This window comes from Urocitellus parryii, chromosome Y (assembly GCF_045843805.1).
Source record: "Urocitellus parryii isolate mUroPar1 chromosome Y, mUroPar1.hap1, whole genome shotgun sequence".
NCBI classification, from domain to species: Eukaryota; Metazoa; Chordata; class Mammalia; order Rodentia; family Sciuridae; genus Urocitellus; species Urocitellus parryii.
Genome location: NC_135548.1, coordinates 3,817,085 through 3,829,072, shown reverse-complemented (window position 1 = coordinate 3,829,072; position 11,988 = coordinate 3,817,085). Strand labels below are relative to the sequence as shown.

The window sequence follows — 11,988 nt, the reverse complement described above, 5'->3', positions numbered from 1 at the left end:
CGCCGTAACAGTCCAGACAAAGGCGGTTCAGTTTGGCGGGTCTCCTGGAGGGGTGATGTGGGCTCTGAGCCGTGAAATCTCTGGGTGCTGCCCCGCCACCCCGCCCCGGCGTCCGCCTTCCATCAGCCTTTCACAGTTCCCCTCCCTAGGGTCACGGCCCTGCCACCCTTCAGAACCGCGGAGAAAGGAAGTACGCATCGTCTTCTGAGTTCCTAGTTCGAGTGTTAGGCAGAACATTCAGCTCTCTTGTTTTTCCCTATTCCCCCCAAACAGGCCGGGATTCCTTCTTGTCCTGAGCCTGCAGCCTAGACTGAACTTTGGAACTCGGGTCCTGGCGATTGGGAGGAAGCAGATACCTGATGATGGCTCAGGTAGCTAGCTATACCTGCCACTTCCCCGGTACTGGCAGAAATGAAGTCTCTGGGTTTCCGGGGAGGCTGCTGGTCTGTTTTCAAAAATTAGTGACCCCTTTGCCCACCGAGTAACTCATAACAATTTTCTCTTCCAGTCTACCATGTCCCCCAAGTGTGATGTATTGAGTCAAGATGAGCTGCGAAAAAAGCTGTACCAGACGTTTAAGGATCAGGGTATACTGGACACGCTTAAGGTATCAGATTTAGGCATATCTGTGTCATAATTTACAAGTGTAATTGGTTAACAGTCCACATTTAAATTTATCCAGAGCTTGGGCTTTTCAAGTAGTATGATGTACACATTGTATTAATGAATTACATTTTTATATGGAAAATATTGAGTAGTCGTAAAAAGAATATTCAAATAATAGATTTATTGAACTGACATTAAGTAAGTAATACTTATATAATGAACACCTTTTAATTTAGGTTTGTTTTATAAATGTAGTTTACAGATTCCTTAACAAGTGGTTTTGTAGTAAGTTTGATTTAACACTATATAGAAAACATTAAGTGTACTGCTTATGACAGAATAGCTTAAGGAATAAAAAATTTTTTAAATATTCATATGTTTCAATATATTTTGTCAGAGATTTATTTTTCTCACAATTATACTTTTTAAATTTTTTTAAAAATTGTAGATGGTCACAATACCTTTATTTATTTTTATGTGGTGCTGAGGATCGAACCCAGTGCCTCATTGGAGCTAGGCAAGTGCTCTACCACTGAGCCACACTTCCAGCCCCAGAATATTATTTTGATAGTTATTTTTTACAAAATCAGTAAAACAGCAGTTTATTATATTATAATTTTCAAAATTAGATTTGATTTTTGGCTAAGTGGGGCAGAAAACAAAATGTCTTGGACTGTTGGCTCAGAAATCATCCTAGGAAGCCCACCTTGATGCCTTTTGTGCTTAGCTCTAATGAGATGACATAGGAGGATTGAAGTGAATAATGCAATGTTCATTAAACACCTTCCAGCTCCTATCATTTCCCACTTCTTCAACATTCAATTCTGACTACATCCATTTCAACTTTGTTTCTTTAATAACATGAAATCAACCAAAATTTTTTTTTTCTCTTTCTCTCTCTTTGCAGAGGTTTTTTACTACACTGAGGTCTGGGCCTTACAGTTTTTTGTTTGTTTTATGTTGCTGGCGATTGAACCCAGGGCCTTGTGCATGGGCAAGCACTCTACCAATTGAGCTATATCCCCAGCCCATGGGCATTACAGTTATTATAAACTGGCCCTAGTGTTTATAGGTGTGGCTGGCATTGATTTTTCTCTGCCCCACAAACTCCTCACTGTTCACACCACTACTGGGTACCACCATATTGGACTCTAATATACTTTAATATGGATAGCAAATATGTATTACTACACTATATATTTAGATTATCATCAAGGAGTAGAATTGGCTCATTGGTTTTTTTGATAATATATATTTCAGAAGTATGTTCTACATTTAAAATAACAAGAAATTAATGAAAACTGAGCCTGATTCCCCACCACCACCATCTTCCCCATTGCTTCATGTAACTTCATGAAAATACTTCACACTCATCTGGAAAATACAAAAAAGCAGAAGAGAAAAATCGTCTAATATAACCACTACTTGGTACAATGTGTGTGTATCTTTTTTTAAAAAAAAAACATTTTTTAGTTGTAGATGAACACAATACCTTTATTTTATTTTTATGTAGGGCTGAGGATCGAACCCAGTGCCTCATGCATGCTAGGCGAGCACTCTTTTTCTGAGCCACAACCCCAGCCCAATTTTTTTTATTTAAATGATTTGATGAACATTTCCTTAAATTTGTTGAAATCCTTATTTTCAGTGACAGCAGGCTAATCTTTGGATGTATGAGTAATTCGTGTAGTAGTTTCCAGTTGTTGAATGTTTTACAAAGAACTGTCAATTACATCTCTTATTTTTTTGCCTAGCATAGATTGACTTTCATTATTGAGTCAAAGGACATGAGCATTTGTAAGATTCTTTTTTTTTTTTTTTGGTACTGGCTTGATGTATATTTCTTGCTCTGGGAAGATTATAATCGTTTATATTCCACCAGCAGTCTGAGAATATTTGTTTCATAGCACTATTGCTGTCATTCTACTTTTTCATTTTTCTTTTTTAAGAGAGAGAGGGAGAGAGAGAGAATTTTTTAATATTTATTTTTTAGTTTTTGGCAGACACAACATCTTTGTTTGTATGTGGTGCTGAGGATCGAACCCGGGCCACACGCATGCCAGGCGAGCACGCTACTGCTTGAGCCACATCCCCAGCCCCATTATTCTACTTTTTCATAGTCTAAGATTGGAAAAAACCTTGTTTGTACATTTGTTATTTCACTTTTGACTATTAATGTTGTCTATCTTTTGTGGCCATTTGTATGTTTTCCATTGATTGACAGTTCATATTCCTTTCTCATTTATCTCAGTATTCAATTTTAATTTGGCTTTAAAATTGAATATTGTTATGTTTTTATATAGTCAAAACTATTTTCTTTTTATTCTCAGTACTCCACTAAGAGAATGAATCTTCACTTTTTAAATTTTAGAAAAACTATTTTTTGACATTTAACTCCTTAACCCATCTGGAATTAAGTGAAATATTAACTCACCTAGAATTAGTTGTGCTTCGTTAATAATACACTTTCTAATATTGAACAACCCTTGTATTCTTCAGCATGTCTTATTCTATTTTTTTGGTGGGTTTTTTTTTTTGTTTTTTTTTTTTTTTTGGTGGTGCTGGGGATTGAACTCAGGGCCTTGTGCATGTGAGGCAGGCACTCTACCAACTGAGCTACTGCCGCAGTCTGACTGGGCACAATTCAGGAGCCACTTGTCAAAAGAAACAAACTTTATTTTTAAAACTACAAACGCCAAACAAAACAGCTCCTCAGGAAAAACCCTCAGAGCCCAACTGCCACCACCGGCTTCCACAAGCCTCTCCTACACACCAACAACCACCTCCCACAATCCTCCTGCTCTTGAGGCCGATTGGCTAGGTCGCGTGGGCGGAGCCAAAGAAGTCCCCCAATGAGCAGTTCCGTAGTCTGAAGGGCAGGGAAACAGCCCAATGAACATGACCGCAGAGGAGCCAATCAGCTAGATGTTGCTGGGGCCGCTGTGAGCCAATCATCAGCTGGCAGTCTGAAGGGCAGGGAAACAGCCCAATGAACATCACCACAGAGGAGCCAATCAGCTAGATGTTGCTGGGGCCACTGTGAGCCAATCATCAGCCAGCAGCTGGGAGTTTGCTGGCAGCTGGAAGTTTTCTGGGGCCCCTTTGGCTGTGGCTCTCAACATCTCCCCCTCTCTGTTTAAACAACAAGCATGTGGCTTAGGGACCGTGCCTGCCTTAGGTTGTCCAATACTACATATGGTCCTTACCCGTCTTCGGATGAGCTGACCTCAGGGCGTCAGCCTCCTGTCTTAGGTTGGTATCATTGTAATTGGATCTTACCCGTCATTGACTACCGGTCCAGTATACAGCCACACCTGTGGAGAGGTACCAGCGGGGGGGGGGGGGGGGGGGTGAGGTTCTTTGCCTCACCTCTGTTGGCCCCCAAATAGCTGAACGATCATTACAAGCAGAAGGGAGGAAGATATACCAAATCAATACTCCAATACTACCACAAGTCGCTGCACCAACAGATAGTTCACAATGCATACAAGTGAGTTCACAATGCATACAAGTGACACATAGTTTAGGCAAGTTCTGTAAGCGGTTCAGTGATGGCTATTGCAGAGACTGTAGATTAGTTTTATCTTTGTCTTCACCGGTACAGGGATGAAGATAGGAATTCTGGCAATAATGGCTAAAGAAAAAATTATATAACATTCTAGAAGGTACTAAAAGAAAACAATTTTCTTAACAATTTACATTGTCTTCACTGGCACTGGGATGAAGATAGAAATTCTGGCAATAATAGCTAAAGAAAACATTGTGTAACATTCCAGAAGGCACTAAAAGAAAACAATTTTCTTCACAATTTACATTATCTTCACTGGCACTGGGATGAAGATAGGAATTTTGGCAATAATGGTTAATATTAATAATTGTGTAACATTCTAGAAGGCACTAAAAGAAAACAATTTTCTTAACAATTTACATTATTTTGAAAAGAATTATTAAATATAATGAAAAGAATAGGTGAAAGTAAACAAACAGATCTGTTAACCTTCTTAACAGTTATTTACCCAATTTAAATTAAACCATTTAAATCACGTGAATAAAAAAAAATTTTGGATCCATTTTTTTTTTTTTTATGAGCGCTCAATCATATATGATATATGGACATATGTACATTCAAACATATAACACAAAACACAAGTGTGCACACATAATATAATACATACAACACATAACATAATAGTAAAGGCCTTATAACTTTTTACAGGTGAAATCTCCATTGCAATGTTTAAAAACTCTATAGTAAAAAAAAAAAAAAAATATATAGAACTGATCAGCAAAACATTAACCTAGGTCTATATGAGCTCAAAAAACAAAATAGAATAAAATAGATATTGAAAAAAGCATCCTGGTTCTGTTGCAGATGTAAGGATAGCCAAATTGGAGTTTTGAATATCAGCTGTTATGGATTTGAGCCAAATCATCTTCTTTTTGGTCTGTAGAAATTGCTTTAATTAATCTCTCTGGAATCCAAATCGGCTGCTGTTCTCCCTGTGGAAACACAAAAACAGGCCCCCGACTCCAGACAATCACTGGGTTAGGACTTTAGTTAATCTCTCCGGAATCCAAATCGGCTGCTGTTCTTCCTGTGGAAACACACAAACAGACCCCCGACTCCAGACAATTACTGGGTCAGGACCTTTCCATTGTCCTGTTAGAATATCTTTCCAAAGTACCTTGGGCTTATGTACATTTTTTGGACACATATGCCTTTCTGCAGCACTAAGTCCTGATGAATCCAAATTTTAAAAGTTTAGAGTAAAAAGGGTTATTTTAAGTTTATCTTTGGGGAATATATACCCCTTCCCAATTCCGTCTTTTTGCTTTAATAAGTACATTTTAATAGTTTGATGAGCTCTTTCAACTATGCCTTGTCCCTGTGGATTGTATGGGATTCCTGTTATATGAGTAATGCCAAATGATGAGCAAAATTGTTTAAAAGAAGTAGACGTATAACCAGGGGCATTATCTGTTTTTAACTGTTTTGGAATGCCCACAGTGGCAAAATTTTGTAAGCAATGAGCTATAACATCTTTAGTTTTTTCTCCGGCATGAAGGGAGCCCATCAAAAATCCAGAAGAAGTATCAACTGTAACATGCAAATATTTTAATTTTCCAAATTCTGGCAAGTGTGTGACGTCCATCTGCCAAATATGGTTAGGTATCAATCCTCTAGGATTGACTCCAAGATTAACTTGTGGTAAAAAGGTCACACAATTTTGACATTGTTTTATTATTTGTCTAGCTTGTTCCTTAGTTATTTTAAAACGCTTTTGTAAAGTATTAGCATTGACATGGAACCTTTTATGAAAATTTATAGCTTCTTCTAGTATAGAGAAAATATGTACGTCATGTGTAGTTTTATCTGCTAAATCATTGCCCAAACTAAGGGCTCCAGGCAATCCTGTATGTGCCCTGATATGTCCTATAAAGAATGGATCTTTTCTGTCCCAGATTAAACTTTGTATAGTGGAAAACAAAGAGAAAACAGTAGAAGAAGGGGAAATCCTACCAGCATCTTCAAGGGATACTATAGCATTAACTATATACTGACTATCAGAAAATAAATTAAATATAGAATCTTTAAACATCACAAAAGTTTGTAATACTGCATTAAGCTCTACCTTTTGAGCTGATTGTTTGGGTACTAAAAATGTAAAAGTTCGATCAGGGGTAACTATTGCTGCTGTACCATTATTTGATCCATCAGTGAATATATTTGGAGCATTCATGATAGGTGTTTTTCTTGTCATTTTTGGAAAAATTACAGGATGCAATGACCAAAAAGACAATAAAGGATTAGATGGTAAGTGGTTATCAAATGAAACATTAGATTTGCACATGATTATTGCCCAAGTATTTAACTCATTAGCTAATTCATCAATTTGATTCATAGTATATGGAGTAATAATTTTATTAGGAGAAATTCCAAACACTGCCTTTGCTGTTTTTATTCCTTTGAGTATTAATTGTCCTACAGCCTCAGGATACCTAGTAAGAATAGTGTTAGGAGAATAAGATAAATGTATCCATAATAATGGACCTTCTTGCCAAAATACTCCTGTAGGAATATTTTTTGTTGATAGTACAATAAATAATAAAGGCAAACTTATATCAATTCTATCCAAATGCATATTTTCCATATATGTTTCAATGATTTTTAATGCCTTTCTTGCTTCAGGCGTCAACATTCGGGGTGAATTTGGATCTGATGGACCTTTTAGGATATCAAATAAAGGTCCCAATTCTCCTGTTGGAATACCTAGATAAGGCCTTATCCAATTTATGTCTCCTAATAACTTTTGAAAGTCATTAAGTGATTTGAGTTGATCTACTCGTATTTGAATTTTTGGTGGACGGACCATGGTTGAGGATAATAGAACTCCCAAATAATTAATTGGAAAATTTAATTGTACTTTATCTATTGCTATCTCTAGATTATAATTTTTTAATAAGTTTGTAAGTGTGGCATAACATTCTAGCAATGTGTTTTTAGCTTTGTGTGCTAATAATATGTCATCCATATAGTGAAATATTTGTAGCTCAGGATTTTGATTTCTAAGTGGCTGGATTACTCTGTTAACATAAATTTGACACATAGTTGGGCTGTTAGCCATCCCTTGAGGGAGTACTTTCCATTCATATCTCTGATCAGGACCTTCATGATTCAGTGCAGGGATAGTAAATGCAAAACGTGGACTATCCTCAGGATGAATTGGAATTGAAAAAAAACAATCTTTAATATCTATAACTAAAACATACCAAGTTTTTGGCAAAGCAGACAACTGAGGAATCCCCGATTGAGCAGGTCCCATAATGACCATTTCATAATTAATGGCTCTTAAATCTTGCAATAATCTCCATTTACCAGATTTCTTTTTGATGACAAAAATGGGAGTATTATGGGGAGATACAGAAGGTTGTATATGTCCTTCCACTAATTGTTGTTTGACCAGATCATGGGCTACTTGTATCTTTTCTTTAGTCAAGGGCCACTGAGGGACCCATACTGGTCTTTCTGATTTCCAGGTAATTTTTATTGTCTCAGTGGCCCTTTGTGAAAATCCAACCCATGTCTGTCTGTTCCTTGATTTATTTGTATTGGTGCTGCTATACCTTGTTCTTGTTTTTCTAATCTTTTTCCTTTCCTAAAACCTTGTCTAGCCATAATAGTGGGTGCATTTTGATTGATATTATTTGTTAATGTCAAACCTAATTGATCTAAGACATCTCGTCCCCATAAATTTACAGGAAGATGATCCAATACATATGGCTGTATAGTTCCTTCACATCCTTCAGGATCCTTCCAATCTAATACCATTGCACTTTTATCGGGATTATTCGCCACTCCTAGGCCTCGAAGTGTTTGAGTGGCTTGTTGTAATGGCCAATGTTTTGGCCATTCTTGACGAGAGATAATGCTAAGGTCTGCACCTGTATCCAGTAGCCCATTAAATTCATGTCCTTGAATATTTAGTTTTAGCATGGGGCGAGAATCTAAATTTAAAGAAAGCATAGCCCAATCTACACCTGTGGAGCCTAATCCCTTGGAACCTCTTTCTACAACATGACTGGAAAATTTATCATGTAGGCTTGGTATTATTAGTAATTGTGCTATTCTATCTCCTGGTGAAATTACTGATATACCCTTTGGAGAACTGGCTATAATTTTTATTTCACCTTCATAATCGGGATCAATTACCCCAGGACTTATCAAAAGTCCTTTTAGAGTAGAAGAGCTGCGTCCCAATAATAAGCCTACTGTTCCTTTGGGAAGAGGTCCTTTCACCCCTGTGGGAATGATTTGAACTCCCATCTCTGGAGTTAGTACTGCTCTGGCAGAGGCGCAGATGTCCAACCCTGCGCTCCCTCTGGTTTGTCTGATGAGGGATCTGATGCCCTGGGCACTACCCTGATGGGGTTGCTGGGGTTGCTGGGTTCCTCCAGAGCTCCGTATATTTGTGGTTTGGGGCCCCGGAGCATTGGGGCCCCCTGTCCGTTTTTTGGCAACGGAGCCCGATGCCTTTGTCCACGATATTGTGGATAAAAACCTTGTCCTTGTTCGTTTTTTGATAATGGAGTACCCTCTATGGTGGTTTGAGAACGGCATTCATTAGCCCAATGTCTCCCTCTACGGCATCGTGGACAAATACCCGGTATTCTATTCCTTTGATACCTAGTATTGTTAAACCCTCCTCCTATGGGGCAATTCCTTTTAAAATGTCCTGCTTGTTGACAATTGTAGCATGTTCTTAGCCCAGCATCTAAAGCCTGTTTTACTGCAGCTGCCACAATTTGCCCTTGTTCATTAATGTCTCTGGCATCTAAAGCCTGTTTTACTGCAGCTGCAACAATTTCCCTTGTTCATTAATGTCTCTGGCATCTAAAGCCTGTTTTACTGCAGCTGCCATGACTTGCTCTTGTTCATTAATGTCTCTACACAATTTAATATATTTGTTTAAATCTTCCTGTTCCCATGGTCTAATGATATCTCTGCACCAACGATTCGCTTGGTCATAAGCCAGTTGTTTTATTAATGGCATTGCTTGTTCTGTATTCCCAAAAACTCTGGTAGCTGTTTGAATAAGCCTATCTACAAATTCAGCATAAGGTTCATTAGCTCCTTGTATTATCTTAGATAATTGACCTTGTAAACCTCCATGTCCTTGTAAAGTCTTCCATGCCTTAAGTGCATCTATAGCAATTTGTGCGTATACACCAGGATCATATGCAAGTTGTTGCTGCCGATCCTCATAAGGTCCTAACAACATATCTAGATTTCTCTGAGGATAACCAGCTGCTGCATTTCCCATAGCTGTCTCCTTGCAAAATTCCTCATTAGCAACCTTCCATAACAGGTATTGTCCTCCAGTTAGCACAGCTTTACACATATTAGCCCAATCTGCTGGCGTCATGTTTAAGTTGGTAATGGATTCGATCAAGCTTACAGTGAAGGGTGCTTGAGGACCATAGGTTGTTACAGCCTCTTTTAGCTCCTTCACTGTTTTGTAAAATAAACCCTGGTGAATTCGCTGCCCTCCTACCTCAAATACAGGGCATACTTGAGATCCTGTCTCAGGATCCCAACTATCAACTGCGGGGGTTGGGAGTCTCTTAGCATATGGAGGTGGTGCTGTTGATTGGACACTTATGCCCTCTGGTGATAGAATGCTGTTAGTAGCAGTCTCCTGTAGAGGTGGTGCTGTTGGTTGGAGACTTTCGCTCTCTGATAGAAAGGTGTTATTAGCAGTCTCCTGTTGTAACTTTTCCCCTGATGGCTTTTTCTGCTCTAAACTTCCTTCCTCTGTCTCACTAGCTTGAAAGACCTTCTCTTGTACTTGAATCTTTTCCTCATTCTGACTAACTTGAGAGACCTCTTTTACTTGAATCAATATGTCTTCTCCTTCCTCTACCTTTGTCTGATCTGAAGGCTTTGGACTAAGCAAACCAGATACGTTCGCCCACAATGTCAATGTGCCAACTGGCAGAGTCCCTGGGTTGTACTTTTCTATTCTTTTTAAATCTTCACCATGATGGTTCCATTGTGATATATCTAACAACTCCTCCTTAAAAAGCCATGGGCTATATTTTTGTATTGTATCAACGTATGCCCTGAGTATTCTTGATTTTACTGAGATGCCTCCTTCGTCTAACAATTTACTTAACACTCTTTCGGTTTGTTTTTTACTAATTGCTGATCCCGTATTTCTACTATAATACAACCCAGCAAGATAACACCAAACCAAACCGAGACAGAATCCAATAAAAATGGAACAACAAAATTTCATTATAGCCTTTCTATCCTCCTGACATGTGCATCCGTCCTTTCTCCCTATCTGTTCCTCAGACGCAAATAGTTTTTCCTCAGTTGTGAGCGGTTTTTCTTCCGTCTCACTCATCTCCAGGGACTGAAATGTCCATCCGACCTTTCTCCCTATCTGTTCCTCAAACGCAAATAGTTTTTCCTCAAATGTGAGCGGTTTTTCTTCCGTCTCACTCATCTCCAGGGACAGGCAACTTAAAACAAAAATGAAGCAAAACAAAAGAGTAAACTTAGAATGGCTACCCATCCTCTCGCCCTGCCCTCAGGGGCGAGCAGTTTACTTACCCTCAGTCGCTCCCCGTGCGAGCCACCAAATGCCGCAGTCTGACTGGGCACAATTCAGGAGCCACTTGTCAAAAGAAACAAACTTTATTTTTAAAACTACAAACGCCAAACAAAACAGCTCCTCAGGAAAAACCCTCAGAGCCCAACTGCCACCACCGGCTTCCACAAGCCTCTCCCACACACCAACAACCACCTCCCACAATCCTCCTGCTCTTGAGGCCGATTGGCTAGGTCGCGTGGGCGGAGCCAAAGAAGTCCCCCAATGAGCAGTTCCGTAGTCTGAAGGGCAGGGAAACAGCCCAATGAACATGACCGCAGAGGAGCCAATCAGCTAGATGTTGCTGGGGCCGCTGTGAGCCAATCATCAGCTGGCAGTCTGAAGGGCAGGGAAACAGCCCAATGAACATCACCACAGAGGAGCCAATCAGCTAGATGTTGCTGGGGCCACTGTGAGCCAATCATCAGCCAGCAGCTGGGAGTTTGCTGGCAGCTGGAAGTTTTCTGGGGCCCCTTTGGCTGTGGCTCTCAACAAGCTACATCCCCAGCCCATGTCTTACTTTAGAGTAGATCCGAAAGTGTTTTACTTTGATGTTGCAGTCATAATTGGTATGAACCAATCATTACTCTTTTTGAGCTGTTCTTCTTTGACTTTGGTGTCTGGATAATGCTAGCCTATTCACTTTATAGCCACAGTGTAGTCATGGGAGAAATATGGTTTCCCATTTGGTTTTCTATGATTTCAACTTGATCAATGGCAGGGCAGATTTTTTACTTTCTCAGTTCAATAACTAGCATAGGTGAGTTTCTATTTTAAAAAATTTACTGAGTTTTTTAGTGGCCTAATTATCATTCTTTTGGGTATTTGAAGATAATTTGTATCTATGGTTAAATACAAATTACTTACATATCTATAGATACTTACATATCTATAAAATTACTTACATTTCAAATCTTCTGATTCATTGTTTTGGGTCTGATTAGTCAATTTTGGAGATGTGTCTCTTCTCTCCCACTTCCTTCCCTCATGCCCTGTGGTAGTAGACCTTTTATACTATTCGATTTTTTTATCTTAGGGATATAGCAGAATTTAATTCTGAATAGATTTCCCTCTTGAATTGGCCGCTGAGAAACTCCAGGCCAGTGTTGTCACTTCTTTTAGCAAGTATTAAATGACATGCTTTTTTCTGTCAAGATGGAAATTGGTCTATAAATGTCATTTCATTTTTTTTTCCCTGTTCTTATTTTCCTTTCACTATGTGTATGTG

General features: G+C 38.9%; 1 protein-coding gene across 1 annotated transcript in view; it reads left to right on the top strand.

Moving 5' to 3' along the window:
- The first annotated feature begins 6 nt into the window (after positions 1–6).
- LOC144251041 (centriole and centriolar satellite protein OFD1-like) overlaps positions 7–11,988 on the top strand; it is a 48,807-nt gene continuing 36,825 nt past the window's right edge. The window contains exons 1-3 of the mRNA XM_077794170.1: positions 7–190; positions 274–371; positions 509–607. Of these exons, the coding sequence (XP_077650296.1) occupies positions 360–371; positions 509–607 (111 nt within the window). The 5' untranslated portion in view covers positions 7–190; positions 274–359. The remainder of the gene's footprint in view (positions 191–273; positions 372–508; positions 608–11,988) is intronic.